At 42.7% G+C, this 25,467-nt stretch overlaps 1 protein-coding gene across 7 annotated transcripts in view; it reads right to left on the bottom strand.

Moving 5' to 3' along the window:
* GRID1 (glutamate ionotropic receptor delta type subunit 1) overlaps window positions 1–25,467 on the bottom strand; it is a 687,534-nt gene that overhangs the window by 251,719 nt on the left and 410,348 nt on the right. For all 7 annotated transcript variants that reach the window (XM_086381183.1, XM_086381179.1, XM_086381184.1 and 4 more), the window contains one exon: window positions 23,440–23,493. In XM_086381183.1, coding sequence (XP_086237309.1) covers window positions 23,440–23,493 — 54 coding nt within the window. The remainder of the gene's footprint in view (window positions 1–23,439; window positions 23,494–25,467) is intronic.

Genomic DNA, 25,467 nt, shown 5'->3' with positions numbered 1-25,467 from the left:
GATAATAGCAGCTGATCCTTCATAGCATTCGTTTGCTTGCTTGCTACAAACCACTTTAATTATTTTGTTTGCAATACCCACTCGTTCATCTTGGGAGAGTATTTAAATCTGCTTTTATTTGTGCACAAGTACCCTACCAATAGGAAAATGAGACCCTATGTTTCACATTAACACTTCACAGTTTTTTTTTTTTAATCCCCAAGGAGCTGACAGAAAATTAAAGTTTTTAATTGCATTTATAATTTAAAATCCAGAAATATTACCCAAAACAAATTCCAAAGATGATATGAAAACAAAATTGCATGGCCCAGAGCCCTGAAATGGATGATTCTGAAGTTTATAGGCCTGTGTTTAATATACCAAAGCCCTTACATGTAAACTGGATCCAATTGTGAAGGCTCAAGTGTAAAGATCTGGGACTATAAATTCAGAAGACAAGATACACAGTATGTATAGGTGTTGACCATGATGGATTAATACAGGTTGAACTTACTTCTCATCTTAAATAACTAAAAAACAAACAAAACATATGAAACAGTGGTTCTCAGATATAGGAAAACAGGCATAGCTAAACAGTGATATTCAAGAGAAAAGAAATAAATGAAATAATCCTGCATTTATTGTTCCAACAGACTTTCCAGGTTGCTGCAGAGGATGGAAAAGCTAGGCAGAGCCTGATGATCTCCATGAGTGGAAGAGAGTTTGGGATTTGAGAAGTCCAAGGAAGCAGAATTCCAGAGAAGAGACAGCTACTCAGAAAAAGTCTACAAATGTGAAGTTCCCTTGGAGTCTTTAGCTGAGTATTGGTTAGCATATGCGCATGAGGAAACCGGGCTCCCAGGTGGGTAAATAATTCGTCTGCAATGCAGGAGACACAGCTCAGTCCCTAGGTTGGAAAGGTCCCCTGGAGGAAGGGATGGCAACCCACTTCAGTATTCTCGCCTAGAGAACCCCACAGAGAAGCCAGGTGGACGATAGTCCAAAGGTTCACAAAGAGTTGGACACAACTGAAGTAACTGAAGATGCTCACACAAACACGTGCATGAGGAAACTACCAGGAAAGGACCACCTACAAACCAGGTTTCACAATCGTCAAAGGCGGGTCAAAGGGCAACAGACTAAGAGTGGTTTTGACCTGCTTACCAGAGTTTCAAAGCAAGCCTTGAAAAATCAAAATGTTCCAAAGTAACTTGGGGGAAAAAGAAGAATTTAAAGGAATAAAAAGGATTCGAGCAATCAACCATGTAAACTGTACAATGTCTGGCATTAATCAAAAATTACTAAGCATGCAAAGAAATAGAAAAATACAACCCATAATGAGGAGACAAATCAATCAATAGAAACAGGCCCAGAAATATTGCAGATGGTAGAATTAGTAGAACAGGACATTAAAACAAGATACTGTAAATATTATAAATCCACACAATATGTTCAAGAAGACAGAGGAAAATTTGTGCATGACAGGAAGAAAAATAGACACAAAGTGAATTTCTACAAATAAAAATGGAGTGTCTGAGATGAAAAGTACTCTAGATGAACTCAACAGGAAATTACACACTGTAGAAGAAAAATAAATGAACTTGAACGTGTGGAAACAAAAAGTCTCCAAATGAATCACAGAGTGAAGGAAAAAAGACTGGAAAAAAATCAATGGATCACTAATAATGAGCAGTGGAACAACTTCAAGTAATCTGATATACATGTTATAGTCCATGAAGAAGAGAGAAATGGCAGGAGAGAAAAAAACAAGAAATAATTCAAAATATGCTTTGAATTAAAATATGTTTAAAGAAGATATGATATCAGTTCTATAAAACCCTTTCCAGAAAATTGAAGATAAGTAAATACATCCCATCCAGGAGGACAGTACTACCCTGATAACAAAATCAGACAAAGGATTTACAAGATAAGAAAAATACAGATTAACATCCCTTGTGAACACACACACAAAATTTCTTTAAAATATCTTAGTTAATGCTTTAGCTAAGTTTAAAGGCAAAAGTTAAAGGAAAAAACCCAAAGCAACATGATAAAAATGAGGTTTATTTCAGTCCTGTGAGACTGGTTTCACATTAAAATGAATCAACTTCGTTCACTGTATTCACAGAATTTTAAAACAAGAAAAAGAAAAGAAAAAGCACGTGATTATCCCAATAGATGCACAAAAAAATTTGACAAAATCCAACTTCCAATTACATTAAAAACCCTCAGGAATAAAAGAAAACTTCTTTAACTTGATCAAGGGTATCTATGATCAACACGCATCTAACACTATAATTAATGGTGAAAAGCTGAATATTTTCCCCTAAGGGCAGGAAAAAGACAAAGATATCCACCCTTATTACATCTATTCAACATTGTACTGGAGGTTCTAGCCAGTACAATCAGGCAAAAAAAAGACATAACGGAAATTCATATTGGAAAAGAAGCATACGCTGTCTTTATTCACAGATGGCATAACGAAAGAACAGCGCTACAACTAAGCGAGTTTAGAGCAAAGTTGTGGGATACAGGTTAATATTCAGGAATCACTTGCATTTGCAACAAACAACTGCAAATTTAAAGTGAAAAAGCAACATCATCTACAATTGTAGCAAATATTAGATTAGATACACAAAGATGAGTTTCACAAGATTTTGCACACTTAATACTCAAAACATTACTAAAAATAATTAAGAAGTATGTAGTAAATTAAAATATATATATATATACACCTTGTTCATGGATCAGAAGATTTAATATGGTAAAGATCTTAACTGTCCCTCAGATTATCTCTAGATTCAATATAATAGAAATTAAAATTCCATAAGTCTTTTTCTAGAAAGTGAAAATTCTCAAATGTATGTGGACAGCCTCTAGGTCCATCTGTATTGCTGCGAATGGCATTATTTCCTTCTTTTTTATGGCTGAGTAATGATGTCATACTAAGTGAAGTAAGTCAGACAGAGAAAGACATATATATGGTATTGCTTATATGTGGAATCTAAAAAGGGGTGCAAATGAAGTTATAAACAAAACAGAAATACAGTCATAGATGTGGAAAACAAACATGATCACCATGAGGTAAGGAGGGGGAAGGGATAAATTGGGAGACAGATTGACATATCACATACTATACTATATATAAAGTGGATAACTAATAAGGACTTACTATAGGAGCACAGGCAACTCTACTCAATACTCAGGAAGGGCCTACGTGGGAAAAGAATCTTTAAAAGAGAAAGTAAATGTACATATATAACTGATTTGCTTTGCTGTCCACCTGAGACTAACATAACATTGTACATCAGGTAAATATTTTGAAATAAAAAATTAAAAAAATAAAATGTACAAGGAAAAGCAGGCCAGAACGAGGGTGAGACGTCTGCACACACTTAGAGGGCGTTTCCCCTTAAATTTTTCATCTCAGTTGCCTTATTGTAATCCTAGCCCTATGAAAATGTGAAGGACCTAGAAGGTGGAAGCACATTTTTCAGAAAGAAAAAGGTGGAGGACGTATTCCATTTGATTCAGGATAAGTATAAAGCTGCAATATAAAGGCAATGTGGCACCAGTGTGAAAATAAACAGAAAGGCCAGTGGAACAGAGTGGAGCCAGGAACAGATGCAAATACTGAATGCCAATTGATTTTCAGCAAACGATTCAAACGGGAAAGTATACTGTTTTCAACAACTGGTGCTGAAAGAATTAAATATTCATGTGAAGATTAAATAAAAAGATCTTTCACATCAACCCTTACCTCACACCATATATTAACATACACTACAGTACAAATGAATGACAAAATCACTACGCCGTGTGAAATAAGCTGGGAAAACATAATGTGTACTCTATGTGACTGTGTGGATCACAACAAACTGTGGAAAAGTCTTAAAGAGATGGAAATACCAGACCACCTTACCTGCCTCCTGAGAAATCTGTATGCAGGTCAAGAAGCAACAGAATTGGACATGGTACAACAGACTGGTTCAAAATTGGAAAAGGAGCACATCAAAGCTGTATATTGTTACCCAGCTTATTTAACTTATATGCAGAGTATATCATGAGAAATGCTGGGCTTGATGAAGCACAAACTGGAATCAAGATTGCTGGTAGAAATATCAATAACCTCAGATATACAGATGATACCACCCTTATTGCAGAAAGAGAAGAGGAACTAAAGAGCCTTTTGATGAAGGTGAAAGAGGAGAGTGAAAAAGCTGGCTGAAAACTCAACATTCAAAAAACAAAGATCATGGCACCTGGTCCCATCACTTCATGGCAAATAGATGGGGAAATAATAGAAACAGAGACAAAATTTATTTTATTGGGCTCAAAAATCACTGCAGACAGTGACTATAGCCATGAAATTAAAAGACACTTGCTCTTTGCAAGAAAAGCTATGATAAACCTAGACAGTGTATTAAAAAGCAGAGACATTACTTTGTCGACAAAGGTCCGTCTAGTCAAAGCTATGGTTTTTCCAGTAGTCCTGTATGGATGCGAGGGTTGGACCATAAAGAAGGCTAAGCATTGCAGAGCTGATGCTTTCACACTGTGGCATTGAAGAAGACTCCTGAGAGTCCCTTGGACTGTAAGAAGATCATAGCAGTCAATCCTAAAGGAAATCAGTCTTAAATATTCACTGGAAGGACTGATGCTGAAGCTGAAGCTCCAATACTTTGGCCACCTGATGACAAGAACTGACTCACTGGAAGATTCCTATGCTGGGAAAGATTGAAGGCAGGAGGAGAAGGGTACAACAGAGAATGAGATGGTTGGATAACATCACTGACTTAGTGGACATGAGTTGAGCAAACTCTGAGAGATGGTGAAGGATGGGGAACTCTGGTGTGCTGCAGTCCATGGGGTTGCAAAGAGTCGAACACAACTGAGTAACTGAACAACAACGTAAATCCATTGATATAAAATTCTAGAAAATGTAAATTAATCTATAGTGCCATAAAGCAGATTAGAGGTTGCCTGGGATCAGGTGGAGGCAGAAATTGATTACATGGGGGCATAAGAAAACTCTCATTGGTAATATAAATGTGCATTATCTTGATTATGGTGATAGTTTCACAAGTATATAGGTCAAAACTCCAAAGTGTAACTCATCAAATTATGTGGTATTTTTAATGTTGATTATACATCCAAAAGCTTGTAAAAAAAATAATAAGAGTATAAGCAAGTGAGCTAGAATGCCTGAGTTCAAAGCCAGAGCACCCTACATAAACTACTATTCACCTCACTCACACCCTAAACTCTCATCTCCCTTTCCCTGATTTAAATGCTTGCTAGGAGCCTACCCTTAGACTAGCCATTTGCCTTCTTTGCATTTCAGTTTGGTCAGCAATATCTGTCAACCCTACCTTCAAAATTATAGAATCTGAGCACATCCCACTTCCTATGTGCATATCAGCCCAGACCAAGCCACCATCATCTCTAATTAAAAACCTTAATTAAAAAAAATTCTTTATTTACTTATTTGGCTGCACTGGGTCTTAGTTACAGCACGCGGGATCTTAAGTCTCAGCATGTTGGATCTAATTCCCTGAGCAGGGATCGAACCCGGGCCCCCTGCATTGGGAGTGTGGAGTCTTAGCCACTGGACCACCAGGAAGTTCCTAAAGGCCTTAATTTAAAAATGTTTTTCACCCCAGGCCCCACAGTGTATTTTCAACACAGAAGCCAGGAGTGGTCCTTCCAAAGTATGACTCAGATCATACGACTTTCTGCTCAGAAAGTCCCAGTGGCTCCTCAGCTCACTCAGAGTGAAAACGAAAGCCCTGGTAGCAAGGGTGCAGCTGGGGCGCCTCATAACCTCGCTCAGGTACCACCACCTCCCACTCCACGTCACTGCCCCTTTATCAGAGGTCTGTCCATGCTTTGACACCCCATTGTCAACGCGCTTCCCAGGCCTAGTTGCTGTGACTGCTTCTCACCTAGGGTACACATCCCTCCCAGGGCTGTGTCCTGTGAGCGGAGATACAAAAATCTAATGGATCATAGAGCCCTTCTTCCTGAAGGCAGTATTTGGGGGAGGAAATGGCATTTTATATTAAACTGAACCATTATACTAAATTGGAATTTCCCTCGGAGGCACTGAGCTTTAATGATATGAAATTCCATAGTGAAGAGCCTGGTGCATAGGCAGATGGGCCAAGGGAAATGACTGAGAATCAATTTCTTGATTCCAAAAATTCTCACCCACAAGGAAGATATAAAAAGTCCAGAAGAATCAAAATGGAAGCAAAGAGGATTTAGAGAGGAACATTTCCTTGAGGGGGAAAGAGAATCGGGATATGTTTCTAACTCCCTGTAAGAGGAAGGAGAGTGCTCACCCATTCCCTGAAAGTCTTCCTGGAGGCCCTTCATGTGGGGGCCACTGAAGACTCCCACAGAACAGAGCCAAGGCCTTGAATAAGCAAGATTCTTCAAGTTTAATCATAAAAGCAACTTAATGTCTTCCATTGGCCTTTTGACCCTGCTCATTTACTCAACTGGATGAAAATTAGAGAAAGTTTCATGACTTTTCTGTTCCCTAATCAAGGTTAATGAAGAAGAAGATGGCACCCCACTCCAGTACTCTTGCCTGGAGAATCCCAGGGATGGGGGAGCCTGGTGGGCTGCCGTCTATGGGGTCACTAGGAGTTGGATATGACTGAAGGAACTTAGCAGGAGCAGCAGCAGCAGCAACCAAGGTTAATAGAAAATTATATTTCAGTTTCAAAACCAAGTTTTGATGCAGAAATTAAAATGATCTAATCCAATATAGTAACTGGAATATTTCCTTGCCTTGGTGCAGGAAATTTGACCCTTAAAAGACATGAATCAATACAAATCTCCCATTACGGTAGATCTGGGCTGATTCAAAAGCAATACTATGTGGAAATAACACAGGTTTTGAAATGAGATCAACTTGAGCTAAAAATTCCATCTTGTCTTTTAACCTCACACATTTTTTAGGCCTCAATTTTATGATCAGTCTTCCTGTATTAATGATATATCTCTTAGGGACTTTCCTGGTGGCCCAGTGGCTGAGAGTCCATGTTCACACGGCAGCTGACTCAGGCTCAACCCTTGGTCAGGCACGTGCCTCAGCTCAGAGCTCACACGCTGCAACAAAAACCGGGTGCGGCCGAATAAACGAATGAGCATCTTTAAAAATAATGTATCTCTTGGTGTTGGAAAGACCTGGTCATATAACAAAAGATGAACACATTCACACAAAGGACAGAAGCAAATGAGTCACACAATTAGAAACAGGCGTGATCAACCAGGAAATGTTCAAAGTGTTTGACTTGACTAGTAAGCGAAGAAATGCAAATTAAAACAAAGCAGTGTGAACTTTTTTCATCTAAAAAATTGCTAAAAATGGAAAACTAATATATATTGGTCTACGTTGATTATATTCATGTTCACAAGACATAAGAGGGGGATGAGACAGGCACTCTGATATAAGGTGCTCAGGTCTTTGGGAGCTCCCACACTCTGAAACAAATACTTTACCATCATAAGAAATTAGAGACATCAGCAGATCTGGGTATAATGATGTTCATCGCTGTATTATTTGCAGTAGCATTAACTAACCCACATTTCCAAAAATGGTGAAGATTTACCTACATTACAATTCCTCCAAGTGGCAGACTACTGCAAGGCTATTACATGTTATCCCAAATGCTATTTACTGAGTTGATAAAATGCTAATGATACATTATTAATTGGCAACAGTAGGACATAACACTGAACAGAACAGGAAAACCTCAATCTGGCAAAACAAGCTACATGTATAAAGCTGCTTGACAGGATAATTTTGGTGGTATACTGATTTTGTGTGTTTTGTTTTAGTATTGTAGAAGAATCAGAAAGGATGAGAGCGATTTTTCTCCATTTTCCCTCTATCCCAGTCCCTCCCCCTCCACCTCACACCTGCCCAAACAGAGGTCAGGAATACTCATGCTCTAGGAAGCCTGTGCTCATCTTTCTCCCAAAATATTTTCTTTGAATACAGGTGAACTGAAATGACAGCTGATTGAGAAGCCCTCTGTGGCTTGGACAATGGGGCGGGGGGCGGGGGTGGTCAAGTGGCCTGAGCCAGGAAGTTTCCAGTAGATATAGATGTAACGAAACAGAAGCTTGTGGCCTACCCATCCCTAATCCATGTTAGTCCCAGGGGCAGAAGATGTGAGAGGAAAGGTTGGTGGCCACTTAGGAAGGGCTGGGCCCCAGCATGGGGTCTCTCAGGCTCGGGAAAAATATCACCATCCCTAAGCAAGTGAATTGGAACTTCCTGAGTGTCCATAGAGATCTTTCTATGACTGACCTTGACAGGGTAAAATCCAAAATTTACACAATTTCCTGAGGGTAAGAACAAAGCTGGGCTTCCCAGGTAGCACTAGTGGTGAAGAACTCACCTGCCTGGGCGGATAGACACAGAAGACACGAGTTTGATCCCTAGGTCAGGAATATCCCCCGGAGGAGGACACAGCAACTCACTGCAGCGTTTATGCCTGGAGAATCCCATGGACAGAGGAGCCTGGCAGGCTAGAGTCCATAGCGTTGCACAGAGTCAGACACGACTGAAGTGACTTAGCACGCACACATGCAGGGAGGAAGCTCCTGTTAAAATGGCTGCAAATTTCTTGCAATCTCTTTAAATGGGATTTCAAGGGAAGATATCACTTGTTTTGCCTATAACGCATTCAAAGCAGGGCCTGGCACACAGTAGGTACTCAGTGATGTGAGTCTCCTTGCTTCTGAGGACAAACCAGCTGGCTCACCATTTTATGCAACACCCCACAGCAAATAAGCAGAGATCTGAGGGCAGAAGAAGGTTGTTCAGAACCCACTGGCCTTACAAGGGGGGCTCTTCAGCAATCCTTGACCAGGAGGCCCATTCTACGGCTGACCAGGAGTAACATCAGGCATGATGGGGGCAGCATCTGGTCCTCAGTCTCTCGTTGCCGTGGTAACTGACAAGCCAGTCTCTAGGGCTGTAGGAAACTGCCTCACATTTCTGGTTACTGACAATTAAAGGGTTTCTTCCCCTTGCTGCACGATACTCACTTTATATTCTACAACCAGCTCTGAGAGTCAGGTTGCCCCAGTGTGCATATCATCTGGTTTGAGACAGCAGAGAAAAAAAAAAACCCAAAGCTGAGTTTATGGGCTCTATGAGCCCTCACACATCATTTAAGACACTGCCCAAGAAGTTCTGGGGGTTTAAGTGTTCTCCTGACTCCATTTCTGCTTTCATACTCCAGTTTTGAAAGGACTCTCCCTGGGAGCTCCACCAGGAGGGGCACATAAACGCAGTAGCCGTGTGTGTGTGTGTGTGTGTGTGTGTGTGTGTGTGTGTACACACACTTGCTTTTCACTTCTCTGTGTGGTGCCTGATGATTATCCAGCCTGGCAAAGCAGGTGTAATAACAGGGTAGAAAGCACAGATAATAGGGTCTTTCTGGCACAAGCAACAAGTTCATCGGAATCCATCAGAACCCATTTGTGGGAAGGGCGATGGATGGGAATGCAGAAAGGTAGAGACACTAACCTTTAGTTTTCAGACACATTTGCTGCACGTGGTAATTAAAGCTATTTTTATAGCTCCCTAAGTGTCAGCACTCCCTTTTCCAATGCTTTTCCCAAGCATTCTTCTGTCAAAACTCTGCAAAACAACACTTGTTGGGAACAATTGACTCACGTCTGAAACATGGAGTCTGATTCTACAGCAATGGTGGGGGTCTGGCTGAGCCATTTTGTCGGTAGGGAGGTTGAAGTTGAGTGCCAGTTGCAGAGGATCTGGAGTGGCTCCTACAATATTGCCTTCCTGTAGTTCAGTGAGCTAGGTACACATTCCTACCACAATCATACAAGCTCTCTGAGGGTGAGGAGCATCTCTCTCTGATTCTCATAAGCACCCCAAGTGCCTCATAGGTGTTGGATACACAGATGCTAAATGAATGATAGGTGGTGAAGAGTTATAGATTCAGGCAGGGAAATAGGAGATAGAGCAAGAAGTTAAGGACCACTAAAGAAGCACAGCCTGAGTTCTCCGGGGCATTGAAAGAAGGAAAGGTTTTGGAAGAAATCAAGAGGTCTTGCAACATGGGGAAATGGTAATTTGATATGAGTCATAAAGGATGCATAGCAGTTTGAAAAATAGAGTAAGGAGAACTAGAGTTCCAGGAAGAAAAAAACCACAGTTATAAATACTGCAATTCAAGTTCACCCAGCAATGAATCAAGTTATGTCCCCAACCTCCTACACTCCTCATAAAGACATGTATTCCTTGTTACCAAGTCCTTAAATATCAGTACTTCCTTGATTAAGTTCCAAACTTGCCCTCAGAACATCAGTTGGTTGTTAATAAGAAAAGCTATCATTTAAGAGTGTCTGCTGTATGACAGACCCTGTGATTGGTCGTTTCTCATGAGTTATCCCATTTAGTAGTCCTAAGTTTCCCACGGGGTAGCTCGCCTCGGCCGCCGCCCCGACCTCGGACTTGGGATAGCTCCTAAATGGAAAAAAGCAAAACGGCTGTCTGAGAAGGCCTTACAAAGAGCTTTGAAAAGAAGAGAAGCAAAAAGCAAAGGAGAAAAGGAAAGTTATAAGCATCTGAATGCAGAGTTCCAAAGAATAGCAAGGAGAAATTAAAAAAAGCCTTCCTCAGTGATCAATGCAAAGAAATAGAGGAAAACAACAGAATGGGAAAGACTAGAGATCTCTTCAAGAAAATTAGAGATACCAAGGGAACATTTCATGCAAAGATGGGCTTGATAAAGGACAGAAATGGTATGGACCTGACAGAAGCAGAAGATATTAAGAAGAGGTGGTAAGAATACACAGAAGAACTATACAAAAAAGATCTTCACGACCCAGATAATCACACCCAGATGGTGTGATCACTCACCTAGAGCCAGACATCCTGGAATGTGAAGTCAGCTGGCCCTTAGGAAGCATCACTATGAACAAAGCTAGTGGAGGTGATGGAATTCCAGGACTGGAAAAGGTCAGTTTTCATTCCAATCCCAAAGAAAGGCAATGCCAAAGAATGCTCAAACTACCACACAATTGCACTCATCTCACACGCTAGTAAAGTAATGCTCAAAATTCTCCAAGCCAGCCTTCAGCAATACGTGAACCGTGAACTTCCAGATGTTCAAGCTGGTTTTAGAAAAGGCAGAGGAACCAGAGGAACCAAATTGCCAACATCCACTGGATCATCAAAAAAGCAAGAGAGTTCCAGAAAAACATCTATTTCTGCTTTATTGACTATGCCAAAGCCTTTGACTGTGTGGATCACAATAAACTGTGGAAAATTCTGAAAGAGATAGGAATACCAGACCACTTGACCTGCCTCTTGAGAAACCTATATGCAGGTCAGGAAGCAATAGTTAGAACTGGACATGGAACAACAGACTGGTTCCAAATAGGAAAAGGAGTACGTCAAGGCTGTATATTGTCACCCTGCTTATTTAACTTACACGCAGAGTACATCATGAGAAACGCTGGGCTGGAAGAAACACAAGCTGGAATCAAGATTGCCGGGAGAAATATCAATAACCTCAGATATGCAGATGACACCACCCTTATGGCAGAAAGTGAAGAGGAACTAAAAAGCCTATTGATGAAAGCGAAAGACGAGAGTGAAAAAGTTGGCTTAAAGCTCAACATTCAGAAAACGAAGATCATGGCATCTGGTCCCATCACTTCATGGGAAATAGATGGGGAAACAGTGGAAACAGTGTCAGACTTTATTTTTCTGGGCTCCAAAATCACTGGAGATGATGATTGCAGCCAGGAAATTAAAAGACGCTTACTCCATGGAAAGAAAGTTATGACCAATCTAGACAGCATATTCAAAAGCAGAGACATTACTTTGCCAACAAAGGTCCATCTAGTCAAGGCTATGGTTTTTCCTGTGGTCATGTATGGATGTGAGAGTTGGACTGTGAAGAAAACTGAATGCCAAAGAATTGATGCTTTTGAACTGTGGTGTTGGAGAAGACTCTTGAGAGTCCCTTGGACTGCAAGGAGATCCAACCAGTCCATCCTAAAGGAGATCAGTCCTGGGTGTTCATTGGAAGGACTGACGTTGAAGCTGAAACTCCAATACTTTGGCCACCTCATGTGAAGAGTTGACTCATTGGAAAAGACCCTGGTGCTGGGTGGGATTGGGAGCAGGAGGAGAAGGGGACGACAGAGGATGAGATGGCTGGATGGCATCGCCGAGCCGATGGACATGAGTTTGTGTAAACTTCAGGAATTAGTAATGGACAGGGATGCCTAGCCTGCTGCGGTTCATGGGGTCGCAAAGAGTCGGACATGACTGAGCGACTGAACTGAACTGAACTGAAGTTTCCATGAGATGTTTATTATAAACTCTATTGAGTGGATAAGGAGAATAAAGTTCCAGGAAGGAAAGAAAACAATTTCCCCAGGGACTTTCCTGAAAATTCAATGGTTTAAGACTTCACCTTTCATGCAGGAGGTTCAATCCCCGGTTAAGGAACTAAGATCCCACATGCCTTGGGGCAAAAAACCAAAACATAAATCAGAAGCAATATTGTAACGAATTCAATAAAGACTTTAAAAATGGTCCACATAAAAAAAAATCTTGAGAAAAATTTCCCAAAGTCAAAGAAGTGGTCAGCAGTAGAGTCAAACCTTATCCATGGTATGTTCCCCAAGACTGATCTAAAACAGTGGTACCTTATCACTTTCTCAGTACTGAGCCTCAAAGCCACCATCTGTGCAGTTCCAAGTACTCTTCTCATGGGGCTTCGAAAAGGACTGAAGAATGATATTATATAACAAATATTTCCTAATCTATCTGTAACCATAAGTGTTAACTCTCATAGATTCCTTTGGGGCTGAGAAAGGAAAATAGATATATTCTGGTTGACAAAGGGAAGTACATTTCTAATACATATGGTTTGTTATTTTCAGACACTACTCATATGACATGCATTAGTTTACCTGTGTGGGTTTTTTCAGGATTTTTTCACCTTCTTCGTAGGATATTTTAAAAACAAGGTGCTGATATGTAAAAGAGCACAAAGGGAAGAAAGCTAATCGTAAACAATAAAAAATTATAATCGGACTTTCCCCAACAAGATTATATTACCACTTCCAAATTACTTTTAAAAATGAAATATTGCTGGAATTCAGTCATATATTTGGCATTTAGTTAATGCTGAGTGAGGAGGGAAAAGGTGAGAGAGAGTCAGTGTGACATAAGGTGTGTGTTTCTTAAATTCTGAGTCATTCATACCTAAGTTCAAATCCTGACTCTGCCACTTACTAAGTGACATCGAAAAGTCAGTCCCTTTCTCAGAGCCTCTGATTCCTTATCTGTAAAATGGAATGATATAAGTTGAGTATCTGAAAATTTATCCTCCAATCCTTTCCCAACATTCATCCCCAAGGTCATCACACCCTCAAGGCAGTAGCACCTGAGGTCAATGAACTCTCCCTTCTCTTTGAAACAGTTTATTCATGAGGCTTCCAGGACTCCACCCTCTTCTAACCATATCTATACTCATATTAAATTATCTAAGCACTTGAATTAAAGCATGAGTGAAGTGAAGTTGCTCAGTCGTGTCCGACTCTTTGAGACCCATGGACAGTAGCCTGCACCAGGCTCCTCTGTCCATGGGATTTTCTAGGCAAGAGTACTGGAGTGGGTTGCCATTTCCTTCTCCAGGGAATCTTCCTAACCCAGGGATCAAACCCAGGTCTCCCATATTGTAGACAGATGCTTTACCATCCGAGCTACCAGGGAATTAAAGCATAGTGTCCTAATGAATAAAATAGCAAGATCTAAGTAGAAACTGCCTTCAAGAAACATACTTCAAAGAAACAAGAATGAAAAAAATATATTAGGTTAAACCGCCTCTTCCAGCAACACAAGAGAAGACTCTACACATGGACATCACCAGATGGTCAACACCAAAATCAGACTGATTATATTCTTTGCAGCCAAAGATGGAAAAGCCCTATACAGTCAGCAAAAACAAGACCAGGAGCTGACTGTGGCTCAGACCATGAACTCCTTATTGCCAAATTCAGACTGAAATTGAAGAAAGTAGGGAAAACCACTAGACCATTCAGGTATGACCTAAATCAAATCCCTTATGATTATACAGTAGAAGTGAGAAATAGATTTAAGGGATTGTATCTGATAGACAGAATGCCTCATGAACTATGGACGGAGGTTCATGACATTGTACAGGAGACAGGGATCAAGACCATCCCCATGGAAAAGAAATGCAAAAAAGTAAAATGGCTGTCTGAGGAGGCCTTACAAATAGCTGTGAAAAGAAGAGAAGCAAAAAGCAAAGGAGAAAAGGAAAGATACTCCGATTTGAATGCAGAGTTCCAAAGAATAGCAAGGAGAGATAAGAAAACCTTCCTCAGCAATCAATGCAAAGAAATTGAGGAAAACAACACAATGGGAAAGACTAGAGATCTCTTCAAGAAAATTAGAGATACCAAGGGAACATTTCATGCAAAGATGGGCTCGATAAAGGACAGAAATGGTATGGACCTAACAGAAGCAGATGATATTAAGAAGAGGTGGCAAGAATACACAGAGGAACTATACAAAAAAGATCTTCACGACCCAGATAATCATGATGGTGTGATCACTCACCTAGAGCTAGACATCCTGGAATGTGAAGTCAAGTGGGCCTTAGAAAGCATCACTACGAACAAAGCTAGTGGAGGTGATAGAATTCCAGTTGAGCTATTTCAAATCCTGAAAGATGATGTTGTGAAAGTGCTGCACTCAATATGTCAGCAAATTTGGAAAACTCAGCAGTGGCCACAGGACTGGAAAAGGTCTCCCTGTCCATCACTAACTCCCAGAGTTCACTCAAACTCATGTCCATCGAGTCGGTGATGCCATGCAGCCATCTCATCCTCTGTCATCCCCTTTTCCTCCTGCCGCCAATCCCTCCCCAGCATCAGAGTCTTTTCCAATGAGTCAACTCTCTGCATGAGGTGGCCAAAGTATTGGAGTTTCAGCTTCAGCGTCAGTCCTTCCAATGAACACCCAGGACTGATCTCCTTTAGGATGGACTGGTTGGATCTCCTTGCAGTCCAAGGGACTCTCAAGAGTCTTCCCCAAAACCACAGTTCAAAAGCATCAATTCTTTGGCATTCAGTTTTCTTCACAGTCCAACTCTCACATCCATACATGACCACTGGAAAAACCATAGCCTTAGACGAACCTTTGTTGGCAAAGTAATGTCTCTGCTTTTGAATATGCTATCTAGGTTGGTCATAACTTTCCTTCCAAGGAGTAAGCGTCTTTTCATTTCATGGCTGCAATCATCATCTGCAGTGATTTTGGAGCCCCCCAAAATAAAGTCTGACACTGTTTCCACTGTTTCCCCATCTATTTCCCATGAAGTGATGGGACCAGATGCCATGATCTTCGTTTTCTGAATGTGGAGCTTTTAGCCAACTTTTTCACACTCCTCTTTCACTTTCAACAAGAGGCTTTTTAGTTCCTCTTCACTTTCTGCCATAAGGGTGGTGTCATCTGCATATCTGAGGTGATTGATATTTCTCCCGGCAATCTTGATTCCAGCTTGTGCTTCTTCCAGTCCAGCGTTTCTCATGATGTACTCTGCATATAAGTTAAATAAGCAGGGTGACAATATACAGCCTTGACGTACTCCTTTTCCTATTTGGAACCAGTCGTTGTTCCATGTCCAGTTCTAACTGTTGCTTCAGTAATATCAGATAGAGTATATTTCTGAGCAAAGGACATTTCAGGGCAGGGGGATAAGAAAAGTCATGCCATAATGATACAGATCAATAAATCAACAGGACATAAAAATGCTAAACATTTATCCTCTCATAACAAAGCTTGAAAATATATTAAGCAATAACTGATAAAACCACAAGGAGAAATAGGCAAACTCAGAATTAAAGATGACCATTTTCATCCCCCCTCTTAATAATTGATAGAACAAGTAGAGAAAATATAATCAAGGATACAGAAGACATAAACAACACTATGAACAGAACTGACCTAACTGACATCTACAGAACATTCCTGACAACAATAATTATACCTCCTTTCCAAGTGTACATAAAACATTTACCAGAAAAGACAATCTATTGGACTATCAAATAACTCTCAATAAATTTAAAAGGATTCAAGTAATATCCAAGTAATTCAACTATGGTCTCTGACCACATGGAACTCTTTAAAAATCAATAAGATAAAGATGTCTGGAAAATATATAAATATTTAGAAACTAAATAAAACACTTCTAAACAACTCATGGGTCAAAGAAGAAATCAAAAGGTAATATAGAAAGTATTTTGAACTGAATAACAATGAAAATTTTGGAGATGGCATTAAATCACTTAAAGGAAGTTTCAAGTGGTAAAGAAAAATAAAGTTCTCAAATTAATGATTTCAGCTTTCCCCCCAAGGAAGCTATAGATATAGGTGGTAAATAAACACCTGAAAAGATTCTCAATATCATTAGTCATTAGCAAAATGAAAATTACAACCATAATGAGGCACCATTACAATCCACCACAATGACTGATGGCAAACGCTCTGATTAAATCGGGTATTGAAGATCTGAAACAACTGGGATTCTCACACAACCTGAAAGTTTCTTAAAGAGTTCCAAGTACACCTGCCCTACAGCACTGTAATTCCACTTAGAAGTACGTACCCTCCCCCTAAAATGAAAGCCTGTGTTCATACAAAGACTTGTACATGAATGTTAACAGCAGCCTTATTTGAAATCACCAGAAATCTCAGATGCCCCAAATGTCCATCAAGAATACACATATATTCAAGTTGTGGTATATTTATACAACTGAACATGCCTCATCAATAAAAGGAAAGAACTATTACTGTATATTGCAATAAGGGTGACTCTCAAAATAATTATCTGGAGGGAAACAGCCATAGAAAAACAGAAGAAGAGAGAATATACTGTATGATTCCCTTATATAAAACTCTAGAAAATACAAGAAAATACAAATAATCTGTAATGTTTACCTACAAATAATCTCTAGAAAATACAAACAATCCATCTGAAAATACAAACAGACTACCTGAAGAGTGGGCTTCCCTGGTGGCTCAGCTGTAAAGAATCCACCTGCCAATGCAGGAGATGTGGGTCCGATCCCTGGGTCAGGAAGATCCCCTGGAGAAGGAAATGGCAACCCACCCCAGTAATCTTGCTTGAAGAACCCCATGGACAGAGAAGCCTGGCAGGATACAGTCCATGGGGTCACAAAAGAGTCAGACACGACTTAGCGACTAAACAACAAGAATAACCACCTGAGGAGCAGGGAAGACAGGACCGGGGTGGGGATTCCCAGGGGGCACAGGGGGACTGTTGGGTGATGCATATGTCCAGCACCTTCATCGTGGTTACAGTTTCACAGGGGCATACATACATCAAACAAAACTGTACACACATGTGTGTGTTTATTGTATGTGATTAAACCTAAATAAAATGGTTATTTTTAAGTAAAAAAATAGGTTTAAAAAATGATGCTCAAAAACAGTGCCTGGCTCGGTCTAACGTCTGACAAATGGCAGATCCCAGTCTTGGTTCTGGGCTCTCAGTGGGGCTACAAAGTTGGCTAGGATGTGATCCTTGTGCTCAAGGACTCCTCAGTGGGGCTGGGGAGAGAAACAAGTGAATCGATTACAATAAACATAATTGTTTTAGAGTGTTGCTAAATGAAATTTTCAGATGGTAAATGTTACAGGGACTTAATGTTCGAACAGAATTAGAATCTTCAAAATGAAAGGAAGAAAAAAAATTAAATCTCTTCCCTCCCTCTCTTCCTGTGTGTCCCGAATAGAGATTTCTTGAAGCTATTTCATTCACCATGCATATCATGGTCTTTTGTTCTTGCTTTCTTCAATTAGTTTATTAGCATTTCTCCCCCCTGCATTATGCATGTGTAGCCTAATCCCATTTTCATTTGCTTTAACTCAGCGTGTGTTTGGGGGCAGGAATGGTTTAAAAGTCTGGAATGATGTTCGCTGGACTGTTGACAGGAGTCTCCTCTGGTGTGAGCCAAGTCTGTACTCAGAGGGTCCTTGTGGAATATTTGTTGGTGAAAAACCAATGAAGATGCCAAGGTGAGGGCTGGAGCCTCAGGGGCAATAGCAGGAGAACAGTCTGGGGAGAGGGGTTTGAAGAGGTTCAGATGCTGGGATGACCTTCTGCTCAGGGTGGCAGGGATATCTCATGATACAGGCAGAGCAGCTCTAGATGATAAGAAATGGCAGGAGTTGAGACCAGAGAGGGCTCTGAAGTCAGTTCATGAACAGCCTCATGGACCACGTGAAAGAATCTGAACTCCATCCTATGGGCCCTGACACCCCACCATCTGCCAAAGACCTATTCCAGCAGAGACGTAAGCAGATGTTGAGAGAAAAAGCACATGAGTGTGTCTGAAACACAAGTATATGTAGCAGCCAGAGTGCACCACCTCATCCTTGGAAAGCACAGCACGCATCAGAAATGAAGGTGCCTGCAGGAGAAACCTGTTTTTTGCTGTTTAACTTATCAGCCTTCTTTGATCATGGAATCCTTTTCCCACAAAACACCTACGAATTAGCAGAATACAGGTTCCCTGGGGCATGGTGTAGAGACTGCTGTAGGAAGCCTGGCTGGCGCTTCCCCTGTCCTCCTCCCTGGCTGCTCCATCACCCGCTGATGGCCTGGTCAAGAATGGAGAATGCAAGCCTAGGAAAGGGAGGTGCAGTGGAACCTGAGATGCTAACAGTCATAGTTTGTAAAGCAGGATCACAGCTTTCTGAGCTCATGAAGAATTGGGAGGTCATAAATGTCTCTTCCCCTCCATGAAGGCAATTAAAAAATCAGAGTCAAGGTGAGGAAGCAAGAGGCAGATGTAGCAGTGGGAGGCTTAAGCCAGCACCTCCTCTGTGTGTGAACCCCTCATGCTGGGGACTCCAGGCAGCCTGACAGAAAGGAGGTGCAGCCCTCACTCATAGGCTGTTCCAGAAGCCAGATGTGTGTATCAAGTCCCCAACACAGCATAGCTGGGGTGAGGAGTACAGGACGGCAGAAGGGTGAATAAATCCAGGGAGATCTTTTGGCAGAGGCAATGCTTAGCAAACTCCTGCAGGAAAGGTAAATCCTTGACAGTCAGAGGTGGTCATTCCAGGCCTAAAAGAAAATCCTAGCAAAGGTCCAAAACCAAGACAGAAAAATAAATAGAGGAAACAACAAGTCACCCACTGCTTGTAGGGATAAACCACGGGCATGCAGGCAGAGGGCAGAAGTAAGGAAAGGATGAAGAGGTGTTATGGGTCATCCTAGAATGAGTTCTGAGGCAGCAGGCAGGATGTAGGTTTTCATTGACTAGGGAACCAGCCAGTAGGTTGGAAACACTGGTCCCTGGGACTGGAACACGGTGAGAAACAGCTGAGGGGAGGATGATGGATTCAGAGAGAGGCACTGAGCTGGAGGTGATCACAAGGCTTGCAAGCAGCTGAGTCCAGAAGGCATCTGGATCCCTGGGTCTGGAGCTCAGAGGGAAAAGATATGGGGTGTGGGGGTCATGGAAATAGGCTAGTGGTGGGGCAGGGCCTACTAGCTCTGCCTCCTCCCTCCTTAGAACCTGCCTCCCCCTGGGCACCTGCTGAACCACAGAACAGAGCCCACCCAGAGCATCAGTTGTTGACAAAACCTAAGCACAAGCGTTATGTACCTGCTTCTGCATTTCTTGAACCATTTGCATAAAAGTTTGCTTTGTTCCCATGTCTGGAGGAACTCTGACAGTGAGAGCTATCCAGTAACAAACGGGGTGCTTCAGGTCCCCTTCACAGATGGTTTTGGAAGAGGCTGGAAAGACAGACATTCCATGAAAGAATTTCCCCCATAAGCTTCTCAAGAGGCCAGACAATGAGGCAGGTGTGTCCTGCCTGGACGCAGAATGTCTCAGGAGAGTGTTCTCTGCCCCCGGTCTGCATCCAGACCCTGCCTAGCGCTGAGGACACGGACACCTGCGCATCACTAAGCCAGAGCCACGTGGGGAGGAGGCTCTCCAGATCAGCTGACACAGGTTCTGGGAGCCAAAGTCAAGTCTGATGGGTCCTAAACTGGCAGCTTCTGATGAATGACGCACAGCAGTTCCCTCCATCCCTGGGCTTCCCATCTTAATTGTTTGCCTTTGTCTTTTCTTGGAGGCTGACTGGGAAGTACTCTTCAAAGCAACTTGCTCTACCCTGTGCTATGTACAATGACCTGCCTTCAACCAAACCCTTTTGAGAATCTACCCTTAATACAGGGTATTGGGGATTCAGTGGGGACCTGGATCCTGTCCGTGTCCCCAGGGGACTCACAGCCTAGTGGCTACCTTGACTAATATTCAAATTTGCTATTCACACTTCTTTTGAATCCCCCATCCCCCTCCAAGTTAATGTGTAACTTAATCAATTGATAAAAATACAGTTTATGCCCCAAAGCACATCTGCTTGCCAGTGTCCTTTCCCTCAGTAGAGCCCAAGGATCTGTAGAAACTGTCAGCAAGGCTCACATACTCACTCACAGCCTTTCTCTGCATCCAATTACCCCTTCTCCAAATAAAACAGACCTGTAATATGCAACACCAATATTCACCAGTGAGGGTGCAGACATATTAAGAAAACCACTGCATGAAGAAAACAAACAAAAACACGTGCCCTTGAGTGTTTATCTTGAATCCAGGAAAACACATTAAGAAAGTCAAATACAGAAAGAAAAACTGAAGGACAGAGCCGTGAGGAATGAGGGAAGCAGCGGGTGGAGCTGGAGGATCACCACGGAGGCCACCCTGGGGAAAGATGTGGTAGGAAGAGACACTGTGAGCGCGTCTGATGGGCTGAACTTCCTCCAGAGAAGTGGTGAGCAGTTCGGGAAGCGAGAGATGGAGTCCCCGTGTAGATGCTAGAGCCTGGAGATCATGGTGGAGCTGCTAAATACCTGCCCCTGATTCTTCTCCTCCCATTTTATTTTTTCCCAGCCATCACATATGATAAACAGAGAAGCAACTGGGAAACTATTGGTCTGTGGGTCTGTATTTGGATAGAGCCTGGAATGCTGTAACCGTCCTAAGAATAATAGGACTTGTTTCCAAGAGGGTCATGCTGTACTAGGAAACAGCAGCTCCGAATATGGCTTGGATAAATTGACTTGTGATTTAGAAAACATCTCAGTCATTAACCAGAGGCCACACTGGGGTCTAAGAGTCAAAGCTTTACAAAAGGACCCACCATCAGATCTCAGACTTCAAGAATGTCCCTGAGTGCACACCAAGGCCAGCTCAAGGGCATCCCCATCTGTATGCATACCAGAGCCCTACTGATTGGTCTTACGGAATCAGACCCTGACTGTAGGTTAAAGGATCATTGCCAGGACTACCTGCAGGATGGTGTCATTTGGTGTGAAGGTCTCTGGAGCCAACAGTCTTCATACAAAATCCCAAAAGCACCTTTCAATAGCTGTATGACCTTGAGCAAGTGATTCAACCTCTCAAGCCTACCTTTTCCCATCTGTAAAACGGGGATGCTAATAACTACCATACAGGGTTGTGAATGAGGGCTAAGGGTGGTAACAAACACAAAATGCCCTGACAAGTGCTTGGCCTCCCCGTAGAAAAGGAAACTCAGAAAATGGGAGGGGTCACTTCTGGGGACATTTATCCCAGGGACAGCCACATGATTCGTCTTTGAGTTCACAGTGCGATGTGTGGCTGACTGGGGTGGAGCTCAGCAGTCCTCTTGGGTGAGGCTGTTCCAGTGTGGCCCTGACAGCTGTGCCCACATCCAACACCTCCCGGTGGCATTTCCTGCCACCCAACAATACCCTGAGGACACCTCACACTGGTTAGTGTTAACCCCAGCCCTGGAGAGGGGGTGGGAGGGACAGACAAGAGAGTCCTTGGAGTGGGTCAGGATTCAGGGGAGGAAAAAGGAAATCAGTTAGAAATGTAAAAACAGTACTTTTTGAAGACTGACAATATAGAAACCCTGGCCATCTGATTTGGAGGAGCCCTCCCCAAAATAAAGCCAGCATCTGACATCTGCCTTATGGGGCACATAGAATCCCTCCGTCTCCGGGAACAAAAGAAACCTATAAAGAAGCTGGCAAAGCCCAGAGGATCAAACCCTCCCAGCACCAAGAGGACTCCGGCAGGCTCTGAAGAAAGCAGCCGTCATGTCCCTTCTCCTAATTACCAGCACAACCATCTGCAACCCCAGGGAAATGGACCTTGCAGGTCTCCAATTGGCCTGTGTAGACACAGAGTTAACAAGATATGAATTTATGGACAAAAACCATGAAAAGTGGGCCTCGCAAGCAGTTACTATCTGATACTACCTGCAAAATAAGAAAGTAAGCCACCCAAAACTCTTTCAGCAATGATAGCACTGAGCTAATGAAGAAACACACATCATAAAAGCATAAATTACCTGCACGATAAACCCTGCATCTTCTAGAATGTGGCCATTAGAAATCAATCAGTTAATTTAGGAGCAACGGAAGGCCACGGGCTGATGAAAGCCCGTGCCAGGAAGCACTTTGAAGAGTCAGCTATATTAATAGCTGGCTGGGGTCATATGCACTGTCCCAGAGGGTGCTTCCTGAACGGATGTGCAGGCAGAGGGGGCTCTTCAGGGAAGCGAGGGCATGTTGCTTCAGGGAAGCGAGCCCATGTAATGTGTGCGGCGTGAGCAGGCCAGGGCCAGTTAGGGTGCAAGTGGTGGAGAGCAGACCACGCCACCATGAAATCTCGATGTCCCCATTCCTCCCAGGGCCCAACCCAGTGGGAAGGCCACCTGAGGGAGAGATTTACCATTTACCCCCTTTAGAAGGTTACACTGACCCACTACCTGACCAGCTGCACAAGGGGATGTGCGCACACAGACACACACCTATACAGATACACATACACACATACTGACATGTGCATGCATTAATGCACACACATCCATACACACTCTCACAAATATATACAGTTACACACTCACACCCATGCACTCTTACATACACACAGTCACATAACACACATATACCTTCAGGTTCCTACAGGAAATGCAGCCTCTAGCCCGTTCTGCATTCCTTTGCACATCCCCTCTGCATCCCCTTTTCTGGCCAGCCTCCATCTCTCCAGTCTCTGACCCCTGGCACGTGGCCTCCCCTCACCCAACACATCTAGAGCCTGATGCCACTTCCTCCTGGACTCAAATCTGCACTGTTTTCCTGGCTCCCGCCTGCTCCAGGTGAGCAGCTTGGCATGGCCCGTCCAACTCTCTCACCTGCTGTCTCGCTCAGTGAAGCCCTGGACTCCACTCCAGCACCCCAAGTCAGAGCAGAGCCTGACCGGTCACTCTGTACGTTCTGAGTGGCGGGAGCTCAATATAAGCCACGCCCTTCACCATTCTGGAGCTCTTACCTCATTCACAAAGACCCAATGGCTGTCCTTGGAAGCCAGGTTGGTCTCCACAGCCTGCAGAGAAAAAGAAATGTAAGAAAAAAACATGAACAGAAGCAAGCCAGAGGCTGGCAGACACACAGGATGACTGCTGAGACGGAGTTTGATAAACACTGTTCTTGGAGAATTTTTTCCTCACAAAACACGCCATCCCCCTGGGCAGCTCTGGCCGCCTCAGCTGCTGGATGCATCATTTGAACACGGACGTCTGATTTCCTGCCGTTCTTTGGAATTCGCGTGCACCAGCCCAGAGCAAGGTTAGAAGCTACAGCTCCTGAAGGCATCATGGGCGGGGACACCCTCCCTTTCTCATCTCAGAGACTGCCTGCAAACTCTTTTCTAGAGGGTTACTGGGGTGGGGGATGCCTCATCATTCCCCAAGGCTAGAGACTCAGGAATCTGCAACAAGGGATTTACAGCTGCTTGGCCAGCCAAGCTAAACAACACCCAGGAAGATGGCGGCTCACAGCCAGGGCTCTGAGCTGCCTTCAGCTCTAAAGAACCCATCAAGGACCCTAGAACTGACTCTTTTTTTTGCTCCAGAGCAGTGACCCCCACCTCCCACCATTCTCTATTAGAGCATTTTGTTCTGTTTATTTATAGCACTTGCCATGTCTGTACTTGACGGAGAAGGCAATGGCACCCCACTCCAGTACTCTTGCCTGGAAACTCCCATGGGCAGAGGAGCCTGGTAGGCTGCAGTCCATGGGGTTGCTAAGAGTCAGACATGACTGAGCGCTTCACTTTGACTTTTCACTTTCATGCATCGGAGAAGGAAATGGCAACCCACTCCAGTGTTCTTGCCTGGAGAATCCCAGGGACGGGAGAGCCTGGTGGGCTGCCGTCTATGGGGTTACACAGAGTTGGACACGACTGAAGTGACTTAGCAGCAGTGTCTGTACTTGAATAGTTTTCAGCTTATTTATTTCTTATTATCTATCTCCTTTAACCAACTGGGGTCTCCATGAGGTCAGGGCCACACCTATGGCCGTCACATTTGCATCTCAAAACCTTCCACTATAACCAGCACATAGGCAGTGTTCAATATATAAAGAACACTGTTGTTGAACATATGAATGAAGGATAGGAGGGCTAGGCAGATGGGACCCAGTTACTTATTTTGCTTCTCACATGTTTTTAGGAGTGCTCTTTCCCTTTTTAGACTGGAAATCCAACTACTTTAGCACATTAAAAAGTGGGGCAGGTGTATGGGATAATTTTGAACATTTAAATTTTTCTGTAGTTTTCCAAATAAAAAGAGTAAGTGTATGTAGATTGACAAAAGAGGAGGAATTGATAGTTTTCCAGCTTGTCCTGTAAGAATACTCACAGTTAGCACGTGCCAAGTATTGCTGAGTGCCAGGCAATGTGCCAGGCCTTCTATGAACATGGGAGAGAGTTCAGATCATAGTTCTCTTTTATTTTTAATTTTTTTATATTTTTATAATGTAATTTTTATTACTCTTTATTTGGAAAGATACAGAAAAAAGCAAATGTTCAAAATTATCCCATAAACCTACCACATTTTTTAATGTGTTAAAGTAGTGAAAACTCCCCATGTATCCCTCCAAATTCATCCCCCAGGGACTATTCCAAATGGCCCCTTCCAGAAGTTTTTAGTCACGTCTGCATGTGTCTGCATACACTTAGCAAACTGATGTTCTTATCAAAATGGGGTCATGAAACACACATCAGGTTTCAACTATCACTTTTGACTTATCAGTGTATGAAGAATATCTTTTCCTCATCAGTACACAGAGGTTTGATTTGTTCTTCTTAACAGGTGAGGCATAGAGGGGTAAGAAGCCTGCAGGCTCCAGTGACCCAGCATACACATGGCACTGCCATTGTACAGGGCCTCAGTGAGAACCACACCTCTGCAAGGAATGAACGTGTTTGCTGGTCAACACAAAAAGCACATGGAAATGGGGTCTGTGGGGGTGCCTGGGCCAGCTCTAGCATCCCAGTCCTTTGGACACTAAGGGTGGT

This window comes from Bos grunniens, chromosome 28 (genome assembly GCF_055505025.1).
Source record: "Bos grunniens cultivar Pamir isolate PY7600 chromosome 28, Bosgru_T2T1.0, whole genome shotgun sequence".
Lineage (NCBI taxonomy): Eukaryota > Metazoa > Chordata > Mammalia > Artiodactyla > Bovidae > Bos > Bos grunniens.
Note: the sequence above shows the minus strand (reverse complement) of the source record. Positions and strands in the feature narration are given on the sequence as shown.